At 37.5% G+C, this 15,853-nt stretch overlaps 1 protein-coding gene across 1 annotated transcript in view; it reads right to left on the bottom strand.

The window, feature by feature from the left end:
- LOC149156747 (peroxisomal nicotinamide adenine dinucleotide carrier-like) overlaps positions 1–15,853 on the bottom strand; it is a 96,391-nt gene that overhangs the window by 37,269 nt on the left and 43,269 nt on the right. Inside the window, exons 4-9 of the mRNA XM_089438540.1 lie at positions 9,813–9,943; positions 9,200–9,254; positions 8,458–8,634; positions 7,838–7,906; positions 7,627–7,734; positions 7,309–7,377 (exon numbers count right to left, since the gene is read on the bottom strand). Coding sequence (XP_089294666.1) covers positions 7,309–7,377; positions 7,627–7,734; positions 7,838–7,906; positions 8,458–8,634; positions 9,200–9,254; positions 9,813–9,943 — 609 coding nt within the window. The remainder of the gene's footprint in view (positions 1–7,308; positions 7,378–7,626; positions 7,735–7,837; positions 7,907–8,457; positions 8,635–9,199; positions 9,255–9,812; positions 9,944–15,853) is intronic.

Raw genomic sequence — 15,853 nt, 5'->3', positions numbered from 1 at the left:
AGTCTTGTCTCTGGCTGGGACACTTTCTCGTTTTTCCCTTCCCTGCAAGAGCAACGTTCTCCTCCTCCTTCTCTACCTCCGGTCCTGTTGTCGCCCAAATTGTACACCTTATGTGACAACACTCAAGGCAGGGGCTGTCACTCTGATCCCTACCCACTCTGTCCTAGCTATCTCCTAGGCAAGCTAAGGGGGTAGTCCCTAAAGGTGAAATATGACGGACAAACTTGTTGGGAACCAACAAGTTCTAGGAGATGCACCCAATTATCTTGATAAACTTGGCTAGAATTAGGTGGCAAGTTTGATTAATGAGCAATGTGATATAGATTAGATTGGATTATTTTAGGAATAGTGAGACCGGTGCCTTTCACAACAATGCCCAAATAAATTATGAACTTGCACAATAAATGGAGATCACTCAATTCATAAGTTAACCGGTGCTGCAAGGGAAAGTTAGCACTTCTGAAACAAAGATGAAGACGCAAATGACAATGTCAGCCTGCTCCAATGAGACAATCAATTACACTCGATGCTCCAAATGCTTTTAAGATGAACAATTTAAACCAATTATCCTACTTGCAATCAGAATGACAATGGGTACACTTTGAGCACACGAATTGCAAGAGTTGCCAAGCACTTCTAGAAAATACTTAGAGATTATCTTTATTTAAATGACTTCAATGTACTTGTGAGAGATCTCTTTATCTCATGTGATGTCAAATAGGAACAAGAGCAATTTTAGATGTTTCTTTAAGCACAATAGAGTGAACACAATGATATAAGAGCAATGAGATTGCTAACAGTGAAGCTAGATGACAGAATGCAACAAGAAAAGCTAATCATGCAATGATGAAAAATGCAATTAGTGAAAAAATGAGAGAGGTTAGTAATCCAACAGGGTTATCCTCAAGACACGAGAGCAATCAATGCAATCTGTTGTCCAATATATTTCCAATGATAATGCACCAGTGAATTAAGGAACCTTAGAGATAGAGAGAGAGATAGAGAGAGAATATCAAACCTCAAAGAGATACCACTGTCAACCAAGGAATCAAACCATAGTCCACAAAAGATGTTACAGTTAAGCAAGGAGAAGGAACTTGCTGTCCTCTTACGATTATTTCTCTATTATTGTTGTTGTTCTTGAGATTAGACACTGCAATAAAATAATTCAAACCTAATTGTATTGTGACAGTCACAGCTAGGAAGAGGATAGGCCACTGTTAAGCGATATCAGTCCCATGTAAACTAAAGATCAGTTACCTAAGAGAAAGATTAATCATCAAAATAGAAAGGAAAAAGAATCAAACACTTATCAATTTGATAATGATTATTGTGTGATGTATTCAGAGTGTTTCTGGGCTTATTGTAATGAGATCCTGTGTGTGATTATGCCACTGCAAGGTTTGCTTCAGGTCTGGTTATTCTTAAGGCCCTCCTTCAACATCCGCAGTGGAAAAATTAGTGACTAAACCACAATATTTAGGCTTCAAAATGCAATCTTACCTCTTCCAGTGACCACAACAGACCTGCAACCATAGAGATGTTAGCCCTAAATAATTTTCAACAATGAAATAAGCCTCCAATTGCTTGTGGCTTGGGCTTGAAAGCCTTCTATGGGCTGCGGCTAAGGGAGATGGTGACCCTAAGCCTTGTGGCTAGGTCTCAAAGGGGTAACTTGATGGAACAATGGAAGACCAAGCCTTTAAACCCTTTACCAAGTGATTCTCAAGCCTGCAAGATAAAATATTAGTCCACGTAAACTATATTTTCAAGCCCTTATATGTCAGAAAATTGTAATGACAATTCTACAACGAGAAAACCACTTGAATCCCTGCAAAAATTGATGTTAGGACTTCAACCAAGGGCTAGATCCAAGAATAATCTGATGCTACAAGTGAAAAGTACTTTCAAACCCTGCGGCCCTTCTTGAGAAGGCCTATTAGGCCTGCGGCTTAGGCCAGATTTGCCTCACAATCCCTGTGGCTGCCCTTAATCAAGCAAAAGGTTAGTTTTGAGCCCAAAAAATTGACTCTAGCCACCAGAATATGTTTGCTACACCTTTAGATGACAAACACTTTCAGATCTGCAGTAAATTAGCCCTCCAGGGCTTGCGGCCTTCTCGAAAGAGCTATGCGTTGAGCCAAGAAGACCTGGGCTTGATAGATTGAGGCCTCTACAGGCCAGATCTGCCCTTAGAAAGCTGAACAACCTCCCTCAACAAGTTGGCCGGCTCCTTCAAGAGTGATAAACTGCCCAAACCCTAGCCGCCTAGGCTAGGTGAGAGATTGATCCTCCAATATTTACAATAATTTCAAATAAAAACTTAAAATCCTACTAGCTAGAAAAATAGATCACAAGGGTTAATAAAGTTTATTTACAAAATTATTTACAAAATTCATAAATTGAATTTACAAACTCTAATTAGCAAATAAATTATTTTTTCCCAAGTAGATATTTGAAAATAATTGATAGAAATAATTTTAATTTGATGCACTAGCCAAATCCCTACACCACAAATCGTTAGATAAGCTTAGAGTCCAAACAAAGTGTGGTCACCTCAAAGTTCATGTACTTGGGGGTTGCCCAAGGGCTGAATCACCTGAAGATCTCTATACACTCAAAAAATAGATTATTAGTTCCAAAGGGGTTCGATTCACACAATAAAACTAGAGATCTAGAGATATTTGCTAGATCCTCTAGGTTCAATGTGTTTACTCTAGCCCAATACCTAAAGCAAGATATGTGTGCTAATAGATAATCCAACCACTGGCTATGAAACAAAAATCTTCAATAATGAGCACAATTAAAGCATTAAAATTATTCAACACATAGCATGAATCATCAAGAGAGAGACACCTTGAATTGAAACCCAAAAGACTTTTTATTAATGCAAAAAAAATATTCCATCAGAGCTTAGCTCAATACATTGCTTAAGATTTTTTGATCAGTACATCCTCATCCATGAGGAGCTCAATGGCTTCCTTATATAGAAAAAAATGAGAGGATTAAACCCCTCCAAGTGGAAAATAACGGCTAGTTGCTTGATCCATGGCTTGATCCTCGTCAAAATAATTTGATCCGTTGATCTTCTTGAAAAAATTCGATCTCCTTAGTTGATGGAGAAAAATTCCTTGATCCCAATCAAAATTTGAATTTTGTCCCTTCGTCTGGAGGAAAAATTCGAATTCCATGATAAAGCCCTTCTTTCCTGGTCCAAAAAATAATATTTTGAAATTTTAACCTCAAAAAATCCTCTTTGATTTAACCACCATGCAAAGGGTCAATTTTTCTTAAAAAATTGTTTTTTCCCTTGATGGATTACCCCAAAAAAATTATTTCTTTTGGACCCACAAATTTTTGATGATTTTCCACTTGGAGAAAATTTATTTCTCCCAAATCAATTTTTTGATGCAATTTAATTAATTTTCTGACTAATCATTTTTCTTTTATTTTTGCCAAAAAAATCAATTAAAAGACTCTAGAGGGGAATTACACATTTTCCAACCTCAAAATGGGTCTAAAAATATTTTGGTAATGGTGTTCTAATTATGAGGAACCATTCACCAAAAATGTTCCTAGACAACACTTTTACATCACAATATTACAAATAATCACCCTTAGAAGGGGAAATTTACAATAGACAAAGACCTCTTAAGACTGAACCAAATTCTGCAACTCAAGACACATGATCTAGTATGATAAAAATGCAATGACTTGATAACACTAGGACTCACCTAAGACCTTGTCAATGAATTCGACCCTAGCTTTGGGGTACATTTGGGAGAAAAACTTTGTTAATTAATCGTGTTTAGAAACACAAGTAATTGGGGAGGTTAAAAAACTCCCTAGAGTGAAACCCTTTGAGAAGAATCATAGGTTTACCTACGTGTCGTTACATGGCTTAATAGTCATACTATAATCATTTTTACAGTACAAAAGCATAATTTGGGACAAAAATGATGATAATTACTGACAAAAAAAAATGACCACACTTATGTACTCTGCTTCTTGGAACTGTTGACATATACATGGTCAACATGTCCCTTGCCACTATTGTTGGTAGTGTCATCGATGAGACTAAGCCTCAGCTCCTCTTGAGTAAAGTCACTCCACAGGTGTTCCCAATCTGGAAGCTTGTCACACCCAGAGATCACTCGGACGAATGTACTCCATTCCTTGGTAAACTCGTTGAAAGATATCCGCACAAGCTCGTCAACCGCTGGATTTTCTCCAACCACTGCAAGTTCATCTCTGACCGATTGAATCCTGGTGAGATAGGATGTTACATTCTCGCCCTTGTGTCATCTTGACTGTCCTCAGCTTCTCCTCGAGAATCATCTTTCGGTTCTCCAAAGGACCCTGGTACAGCTTGACTATGGCATCCCACATCTCCTTCGTTGTTCCCTTCTTTGCGATATGTGGAACTGTTTGATCCCTAACTCCATCAAGAATCACCCTCTTTGCTTTGGTGTTGTCACTCCTATACTCATGAAACTGGATGGGATTTGTTGGTACAGCAATAATTGTTGTAGCAAACTCCTTCAGACCATGCTCGTCCAATAGAAACAACATCCTATCCTTCAAGATTCCAATGTTGGAGGCTCCATCCAACCTGTCCTGATCTTTCAATCCTATTGCGGCCATCTCTGGAAACTCCGCGAACTCAAAAACACTAGAGAAATTAATAAATTAGGTTATAAAATCCCGTGTGCTTTCTCTTCTTATGCCCTATGTTGATTTACTGCTGCAAAACCTTTTTGCAGCAAACCCTTCGCACTAGATCTACTCTGGTACCATGTGAATTTTGCACGAATGCAGTAACTGGATATTTATCTCCTAATTTATGTAATTTATTTGTCTTCAGAAATATTATGGCAAATAATGACAAATTCATTGTTGCAATTCTTCACAAAATTAAATACTGGAACTGAGAAATAATGCACACACATAAAATATGACAATGTTATTTTTGGACAAATGTCCCTAGAAAAACCCCGAAGGGAAAACCAATGCAGTAGATGAGGGTTTTATTATTATTCAGCAATTTTAGACATTACAATTGGTTGCCTTTCACTGGGAAACCTTCGACAACTAGCAATCTCTACTGACACAAATAACCTAGAGAGTCACTGTATCCCTTTGCAACTGAATCTTGCCTCTCCCAACAAATTCACACTCCTTGGCTATTCACACTGCTTGACTAGAAATGTGCACTGCTTGCCTCCGAAAATTTGTACAACCACTGAGAACCCTTCCCAGCAAGTCATCCTGCCTCTTGGACTACTTTAAGCCCACTCGCTCTGCCTCTGAGTGATAGATCCAACTCCAGCACTCTGAAACGAGCTACTCAGCCACTCGCACTATCAAACTGGCCACACGCATTGGATGATTCGGCCTCCTCTATAGATGAATTCAAACTCTCTTTCCTATCACTCTAATACTGGAAATAATGAGGAAATCTCCTCCCAAATCTCTACTAAAACCCTTGCCTTTGTTGCTTCCCTAACTTTAACTGCGCCCTTGTGGAATCACTGCAACTAGATAGTTGAATTGCTCTGTCGATAAATTGTATCCTCTCCAATCCCATCGACCTTGCTCTTATAATCTTTTGTTGGGCAACCAACAGCCATGATCACATCTCAATCAATGGTTATGATCATCTTGACTCTATCAATTAATTTTTCCATAAGTCTCTAGAGAAAAATCGACCTCCCTCAATTAATTTAATTTAATTAACCACTTTTCCTATTTTAGACTTAGGAAATATTTAATTATTGGTTAATTAATCTAATTGAGGTGTTTCTAAGGATTTTCTCGCAAACCTTTTATGGGTTTTGGAGATCCTGTGTTCCTTAGCCTCTTAGACACCATAGAGTCTAGAACCCTTGTCCGTTGCTACTCCAAAAAACAAACACACTCAACCTACTATATAAGCCCTAGGTCTTGTGCTTCATTTATTAGGGCTCTATAAGGAAAGCGCATTGTCTCCTTTGGAGCATTGAGCCTGAAATTGTGTCTTTCCATTGAAGACCTATTGGGTCACCTCATATTCTAGCCTTTATAATACCTATTTGGTGACCTCACATACCAAGACTCCTCCCATCGGTGAAAATCTGTAAGGAGCAAGGGGTTTTGGTTGTGGTGACAGTGGACCACTACTCCGTTGTTGTTACTTGGTCTAGTTTTAGCCTTGTAGGGTACCCCTCTCCAAGGCCTGCTAGATTTTGCGGCAACAAAATGCACATAAAATGTAGCAAATATGGAATGCAAATAAAATGTAGCGGATAATATTAGTATCAAGCATAGACTAAATTTGGATTTGCCAAGGTAACAAACTAATTCCATCACCTGTCAACAAGTGCATCAAGAGAAAAGGAAACGAGGATTTAGAAGATGGAGTGGGCATATTGCTCAAAGGGCTCTATAGAAGCAATGACAATGACAGGAGTGTGCATCAATAACTGGTTTAGAAATGATCGAAACTGCAGGAATATGTCAAGGGTGAATTGAGAATTGATGATATCACCCTTACAAACAGTTGATTTTTGCATAAGACAGAGGAAATGGGTGGTGAAATTGTCATTTGCTTTATAAGGTATTGATAATAACTGAATAGGACACAGAAAATGGAGAAGAATGGTGAAAATTCATCCTTGCAAAGAATAAAAACGAGATGACTTATGTGAGGATGTCATTAAAAAAAGCATTGAGGACAAACTAAGGAGTTGATGGGGATACATGAGGAAGCTCAACTCTAAAATTCATAGAAAGTAGTGACAGAAACATCAATAACAATGCGATTCAACATTTCATGAAGCATGTTGCAAATGGAAATTTAATGAAAGGGAAGCAATTTTTAGCTTGTGGCTTAGCCAGCACAAAAAAATTGGCATATGAAATATACCTTGCATGGATCAACCCCATGACATAGCTCAGGGGTCAAATCAGACTTGCCAAAATACTTCCAGAATTACGTTAAATATTCATGGAATAGAAGGATATTGTCCAATAGTAAACATAATTGTATAAGGAAAGAAATGAGCAGATAGGATACAGTCTACCATAAACCTAGAATATTTGCAATAAGGAACAACTAGTATTCTATTGATTTTTCCGAATTCAAGGACAAGCATTGATCTTTTGAATTCTGTATCATGACAAAATAAGTTCAATCTGGGTATAATTTCTTTAGAGAAGTTTGTGGGCAACAGTTTTGTATTCATGGAAGCCTTCTATTTAAAAGAACGTTAACTCAGACATCAGCTGGTGTTTTGTACCTTGTTGGTTCATAAACAGAGCTACACTTACCTTCACAACCAAGAGAGGATAAGTTACAACAGTTGCTCCAAGTTTTGCAATGGCTCCAAGTAAAAATACCTGATATAAATTTAAAATTATTAGCATGTGGAGCGATGAAAGTTATTTCATTCTATATAGAAAATCTTCTCTATAACAATGTGAGAGAAAAATCACCAAGATAGCAATAAAATCATAAGATTCTAAAACACAGATTTCATAGTCTACTTAACAAAATTCCTCTAAGGCCCAACCCATAATTTAAACACTAAAGAGTAACTTAGAATTTCTGGACTTGGAAAGATGACCATTTAAAAAATATTCACATACCTCTATGGCAGACACATTTTCCAGGCTATGCTTGTTCAAGGCTCGTTTGGCTTTAAGGCGTTTCAATAAGCTTTCATATATCATGAACTGTATTGATGGATTGCATACCTGACCAATTATAGACAACACAGTAATTCCAGCTCATTCTCTTATAGTCATTTCAGATACCTCAAAACAGCTTAAGTGATCTTGTAAAAGAGCATAACCTAACCATGATAAGGCCTGGGATGACACCCTTCCAAAATCCTTTAATACCTGCTTCATTATAGAGATCTTTTACCTGCCAAAAAGTGATAGGAAAAATAACTGCATTCGGAATGTTCATTTTGAAATTGCAGGTATCTTGCAGTAACGAATTCTGAAAATCAGTATCATAAGTTCCAACTTCCAAGCAACTTCCTAAACTCTTTGAAGTTAGAATGACGCAACAGAAAAAAAGGATGTCCCCTCAAATTTTCACAGGCATTTTTGGAACTGCTACTGAACTACCATGACCAAAGAAAAGGCTGACTGATAATCTTTCATGCAAACCCAGATAAACTCATATATGTATCTATGAAACTGCAAGGACCAAAAGAAACACTAAATTCTAACCTGACCTTAAATTAGCAGTGAAAGATATATTTAAAATATAAACTCTGAAATCTAGCCCTGCCTTTGACAAGGGACCAAGAAAAAGTAGCAGTAAGAAATAAAATTTTAAGCAAAGCTAGCTCAGGGCATCAGCAGAAGTCTGATTTATCTTTCAAGGTTAATAGATATTAGATAGTCTTAAACACTACAGTCCCAACAAATTATACAGATATGAAGAGATATTAATTGGATACATACTGCATGACCAGTTCCATAAGAGTGAGCCCCTTGTAGACCAAGTTCTATGGATTTTTCAGGAGCAGATGGCTCCAGCAGAGTGGTATAATCCACCAATAAAGCTTTCATGTCACTAGAATCTCTATCTCTTCCAAGTCCGTTGACCTCAAGAAACCTTTTCTGTGCCTGTGCTTGTGTCTGTGTAAAGTAAACAGAGTACCTCAGAAATACTGGAAATGAGCTTGTTTAACTAAGAGAACGTAAAGTCCATCATATATTCATCTGAAAAATAGTATTTAACAAAGAAATGACTTTTCAACGTTAACAAAATTAACATCAGTTTTATTATTTAAGCAGATTCTAAAAAAATTGCGAAATTAAACTTTAATGAACTGTTATAATAGAAAAATAAATGCCATATAATTACTAAAATAGAAGGTTTAAAACTTCCACGACCCTTGTTAGTATTTTCTTTTGTTTTGATGATAAAATGGTATAGGATGAGAACAAGATGTCTCTAGCAAACTTTGTGCAACCAAAAGGAACAAGAGGAAAAGAAAAAGGGAACAAAATAAGTACTGGGCATAAAAGAAGTAAAACAAACACCCATCTACGTGAAAAATAAAACAACACTTGCGCAAATATTAGAACAGAAATTCCAACTAAGACAACGTCTCGTAATGCAACATGAATGGCTGGGCCAAAATGAAATCTTTAGAACTGCCTTACACAAAGTGGACATTTTCCCTAATTTTATGAATACCTGCATGCGTGTTACTACAACCCATATAGGATTTGTCAGCAATACATTCAAGCACCTGTACACAGTGTTCATCCATGGTGTAAGAATCAAAAAAAAAAGCATGGGAAAGACGATATTAACTATATCAAAAGCTTCTCTCTGCCGTATCGTTCTATACATTAATCCAAAATGTTTCCTAGCTTTAACAAGTATACTGTCATTGCATATAATAACCTTGTAATAACCTATGAAATTACAAAAGATACGCAACTTTGAGAAAATATAACCTTCCGTTACAAGCACGCCACAGAAGAATGAAAAGGAGACAGAGAATTGCTTGTTGAGAATTGTGCCATTGCATTGCTAAAATTGATATAGTTATATACAATTTTTTTCTTAAAAATAGAGCACCGAAGATAAAGATAAACATTGGGCTTTTATGACTCTAGACTAGACCAGACTAACTGAACAAAAATAACTTTTCTCACATAAGGAGTACTAAAAGAAATTCTGCTGACAACAAATAAAACTTACTTTTAGTACTTGGAACGAACAAAGTTTCATCACTTACTTTTGCAACTGATATCATACAAGTGTTTTAAAATTTACATGCAGCACAAAGTACTCTACATACCCAGCAGATGCTGCAGAAATAAGAGAAGAAAACATTCCAATAGAGCCATCACCAATGCCTCGTTTCTGACGGCTAACCGCAACACCTTTGGCTATTGTTTTAAATACCTCATAGAAATAATAATAAACAGCCTACAAAATCAAAACACCATTTATTAGAGAGGTGCAAATTTCCCCTGGATTAGTCGTACTAAATATGACCTATTACATATGGCACAACTGCCAAAGTTTATGATCAAATGTTAGGTGTGAAGGATTATGATCAATCCAACTGCAGCAAGACCCTAAGTATCCATATTTGAGTGTTAACCATGGTTTAAAAAAAGAAATGAAACAAAATAATTGCTGTGTCCAGCACTCTAAAGAATAACACTTTTGATAACAAGAAAGAAAATAGTTGTTTAAGATTTCATCCCAGTCATATATGGGTTCTCAAATCCCTTCATGACAACCTATCAAAACATCATCAAGAGATTATCCAAGCCCCATCATTAACTACTTGAGGCTGGCATACTAGACATAACCCCCTTGTAAGTTACCGATTATCATTTATTCAATCAATGACAGAGAACCTTTACCCTCCTGAACATCTAACAAGTTACAACTTATTGTGACTTAGTTCATATCACTTGAATCCTTCAGACCTAACAATTTACTGTGAAATAATTCTTCCCTTCCAAATATATCTTAATCGGTGACATAGGTTTATCTGCTTGATCCTGTTTAAGACGAAAGCTAGATACAAGGCTCTCACCTTTGTAGGGAAGATAAAATGTTACAAATATAATACTAGAAGATCTGATTATAATTAAAAAAAATAAAGAAATATTTTGGTTCAACGCTAAGTTAAAGTGCATCCATTTATCGCAAGGCCATATGGAGGACCATAATGAAAACCAGTAAGTCTATCTGACCCACAAAGCTTAAGTACCCTTGCTGCTGTTGAATTTTCAAAGTAAACAAGCACAAGAAGAGAATTTTCTTGCCAACTCTCTTTTTTCATCGCATATATTTATAGTACAAACTTTTTCGGAAATTCGTTGTCAAGGGTAAGTTCTAAGAATAGACCTCCAGCCAAAAACACTTCACCCTAGAATAAATAAGTTTTATATATAATCTATCGATTGATTCTATTTCTATCTGCCTTAATCCCTAATTATATTTTTAGTATAGTAGGCTGCCTAAATCAATTGGGCATTGCATCATTAACAACCCCACCCTTGATAACAAATATAGTTTCTTTTACACAAAGCTTCTCCCTAAACGTCTGAAACTTCCCCTTGCTCAACACTTTCATGAAGATGTCTGCACATTAATGATTAATCTTCAGTTAGACAGCATCCCACTTCAAACTTTGTTTCATGCACCTGCTCTCTGCTGAAATAATGTTCTCCATGCTTGACACTTTCATGAGGATGTCTGCACATTAATCTTCAGTTAGACAGTATACCACTTCAACCTTTGTTTCTACACCTGCCCTCTGCTGAAGTGATGTTGGATTTCAATATGTTATGTCCTCTCATGAAACACTAGATTCTTTGTGAGTTGAATCACATCTTGATTGTCACAATAGAATGGTGTGGCCTGAATCTACTTGTTAATAAATAAAGAGCACAAGCATTGATCAGTTACTATGTAATCTCGTATAAGCATGTGCCATAAACATAAGTGAATCAAGAGAAAGAACAAGAAACAAATGCACCATGATTTACAGTGATAAACGCCTCTACAATATGTAGAGGAAACATCCTCAGTGCTTCACTATCATTCTCAAAACCTTGTTACAATAAGCCTCCAAGACTCCTCAAGCATCAAACCCTACAAGATCTCCACAATGAATTAATTGATAGAGATGGCTAGAACTCCTCAACATATAAGCCTTCACAGTGAGAATACCCCTTCACGTGATTAATGTGGGATAAACAAAAACTCACCTACCAAGCCCATATTAGGGTACAAGGAGGGACAGCAAGTGCGGGGGGGTCATTCTTTATTCCCAAGGGCAAAAGGAGTTAGCATTTGCTTGGCGGTTAGTGCACACCACAAACAAAAGACATGGAGGTCCTTGCAGCCTATCAAGGCCTCAAATTGCTGAGCAGCTAAACCAATGTTGAAGTTACTATTATTGGCAAGTCCTTGATCATTATTGGGGCTTTGAAGCAAGGTGGAGACCACTCCTAACCAAATGTTGTGAGAATTGTTTAGAAAGCATCTACCCTGACTTGGCAATTCTACACTATCTCATTCTACTAGGTGAAATGCTCACTCAACTCAAAGACCAACATTATGGTGAATGTAGAGGCCACTCTCACAAAAGAATTATCACTGTGTACATGTGATCGGATTAAAAGGGCTACAAACTACAAACCAATACCATCACATCAAAACTCTTGAAAAGGGAAGAAGGAATAAAAACCCCCTCTTATTATCTCTCCCTCTTCATAATTCTTGGCATCACAAGGACTTCAATGCTCAATACCATCCTTATCTGAGTCCACGCGTGGGACTCTTATCGCTCATCACTAGCATTACTGTTAGTCCTTTCACCTTGAGTCCTAATTGAGACTAGTATATTGGGGAATGTGGATCTTGATTCTCTCATTTGTTCTCTCCCTTGCCAAATTGTGCAAACTCTAGATTTTGCAAACAAATTTGCTTTAGTGCTACAAATTGTGTCCCTCAAGTAATGGTCCTTGTTACCCACCAAAGTGGGTAACCCTATAAGAGAAAACTTTCCTCCTATCTTGGGCAGCTAGCCAGCCAACAGCGCTACATATTGCTCAGTTATGATGATATGCCACATTCCTCTGCCATTTGCATTGGTCATACACCTCTCACCATCCAGCGTTCCTCTTGAATGAAGTTGGGCTACCACTCAGTGGGCACTTTAACCATTTTGCAATCAAGTGTTTTTACTTAATGTTTTGGGCATTCTAACATGGATAAAGGTGTGATTTGAATAATTGACTGATCTTGATTGTAAGCTTGTTCTCTTACCTTCCCATGGGGGTCATCTTTAGCCCTAGTCCAGTGGGACCCCCTCTAAGGCCTTAGGGTTATAGGAGGGGCACTACTTGGGAAAATTGGATTGAAGTAGTGTGTCCATAACCATTCCACACTCAACACCTTTCATCATTCCCCTGATACCACATTTATCCTTTGGGTTAACTGTCATTGGTTCATTGGGATTTGGCACTCATACATCCACATCCTTGAGTTAGGGCCATAAAACTTTGCCTTCGAAGTTGATGCAACTACAAGAAAGATAAAAGCATAAGATGGCCACAACAAAAAAAAGAAAGTTAAAATGCAAAAGATGGCCAAGGCATAATTAGTGTGTGGGCAATTGTTAAAACCATGAGCTCTACTCCCCTTATTAGCCATCACTTAGTTCTTGAACAGCAGATGTTCCATCTCATTATAGGGAATCCTTACATGTCCCAACACTAATGAGCGAGAAACAAACTCATCTTAAAGGGGTAAATAAATGATATATCATAAAAAGCAAGCTTGGACACTTAAGCTACACTCCATATAAAAGCGTTATCAAAAAGAAGTAAAATGTGCACCAAGGGGGTGGAAAAAGTAGGCCAAGAAAAGGGGTAACTCATGCCTCCATGTTAGGCCCCTATAATACTAGTGTATTATGTTATTATTATTGTCATTGTAGCCCCTTATTATTATTGTTGTGCCCATGTTGTCCCCATATTGTTATTATTGTGCCCCATAGAAGCCCACTATTGTTATTGTTGTGCCCTTATATTATTATTGTTATGTCGGCTTTGACTATATTGTGATCCCTTAGACTCCTATATATAGAAAGGAGGCCTTGTCATTTGTATCATCCAAGAATTGTTCATTTGTGTAATGTAAAGGAGGTTGCCCCCTCGAAGAGGCTGATTTTGAAGTCGTTGCTCTATCTTTTCTTCTATTTTGTGAGCTGGTTGCATAACAATTGGTATCAGAGCTTTGGATTCTAGGGTTTCGCTGCTTCAAACAGGTCATCATGGCATTTTCGCTATAACTTTTTTTTCTACGATGTTTCAGAAGCTAAAATTAAAACCCATTTGAGCCGAAATCTTGATGAACCTCGAGTACAAATTTCAGATCTTGTCTCGCTATATTTTCAGCTATGTTGCCAGGAAACGTGGGTGCGGGGACGGGGACGGGGACGGGGACGGCATTTTTGGAAACAGGGTGCGTGGGTTCGTCGGGTAATATAATAATATTAAATTTTAATAATTATAATTTATATTTTATAAATTTATAAATTATAATTTATAATTAATAATATATGTGAAATTTGAATTTGACAATTTGTATATTTTTTCAACTTTAAACAAGAAAACTTGCTGTAGGCATGCGTGCATGAGCTAAAACAATGACAAAATTTTCAAATGTGGGATCATCCATCCCTACACCTGTGCATTCAAGGAAACTTGTAAGCTTGGAGATGCCTATTTTATGGTGCAAAATTAAATTTTAAAATTATCCCTTACTATGGGAATGCATCACAAGTCTGACTCATCTTTATTTGCAGATTTTCCATTACAGATGTTTTGAACAGGTATATGCAGCAAGCCAGTGTGGGTTTGATCACTGCCAACTAACTCTCATGAGTCATTTCTATAGAATCTGATGATTTGTCTGATCATAAAATGTTGATGTTTTACATATTTCACAATGGTTATTGTAGGTTACTTTTATAGGCAGAATAAGTCCTCTGTAATAGATTCTAAGCAGCTCCAGTCTCCTTCTATGATGAAGCCTGAAGGTTATGTCGAGACTCGAAACCTACTGCAGCAGCAGCTCGAGAACACCGTACTTCAGATAAACTTTGTAGAAAAAAAAACATTATTTACTTAGATCACCAACCCAGATTTTGAAATCCTGAACTTCTCATAAAAGTTTTTGTTTTCATGCATGTTCAGTGATAAACACTGTCAGTTATAAACAATTTCAACCAGTGAAAAGCATGTGCCCTCTTTAGTGTCGGCCAGAATTCAACAAGGTTAGAGATACTTAATGCAAGACCTTGAACCCTGCTGAGGGAAAGAATCTACATGACATCCATAACAAATCGCTGAATGCGTAAGATAATAAACAGCCTGTTGTTACAGTTATATGAAATTATATGTGGATTTCTGAGTACGAGTCAATTTATGGGCCAAACGAGATTGACATAGAATAGTATAAAGTTTAAAACCTTTTCAAAACAGGTGACCATGCAAGAGGCTGCTGTTAAAAATCTAAAGTACTGATAGAAAAACAAAATACTAAATAGAACACACGCTGTAAATACTAAATAGAACACACGCTGTAAATACTAAAGAGTAAATACGCACTGCAACTGTCCGCCCACTGCTGCCGGAAGCTGCCCACGGTCCAGACTCCACGCTGAAGCTGCCAACTGCTATGCCGCCAAGAACCTCTGCCGCCAAGGAAGCTGCCCACGGTCCAGACTCCAAGCTGAAGCTGCCAACTGCTATGCCGCCAAGAACCTCTGCCGCCAAGAACAATGCGTATAGTGTTTACGGTTTCACTTATTTTTTAAACAATGATCTTTCCCTTTAAGATTTAGGGTGTAAAAAATAATTTCTTAAATTTCATTGTTTCAATAAAAAAAATTATTTTTTTTTTATGGAAGAACCCATTATTTTTTAATGAAGAACCCAAAGAACCCCGAAGAACCCAACTTGAAGAACCCGAAGAACCCAAGAACCCAAGCACCCGAAGAACCCAAGAACCCGTCAAAGGCGAAGAACCCAAATTTTTTTTTTGAAGAACCCGGTTCTTTTGGGTGCGTCTGAGAAGAACCTGTACCCGTTTCCGGGACTTGGGTGCGGGAACCCGGTGCAGGTTCGAGAACCCCACCCCCGGGTGCGGGTACCCGTGCAACACAGATTTTCAGAGATATGATCCAAGGAAGTTAGGGTTTTTGCAGGCTCCCGAATTATATCTCAAACAGGGGACCTGGGGAAAATCGTCATAACTTTCTCTCTGAGCATAAGATTGACATTTCGTAAAAAGGGTACAGAAAGA

This window comes from Pinus tabuliformis, chromosome 9 (genome assembly GCF_031772625.1).
Source record: "Pinus tabuliformis cultivar Carrire ecotype Pingquan chromosome 9, CPIR1, whole genome shotgun sequence".
Classification (NCBI taxonomy): Eukaryota; Viridiplantae; Streptophyta; class Pinopsida; order Pinales; family Pinaceae; genus Pinus; species Pinus tabuliformis.
This window is presented reverse-complemented; position numbering and strand designations above follow the sequence as displayed.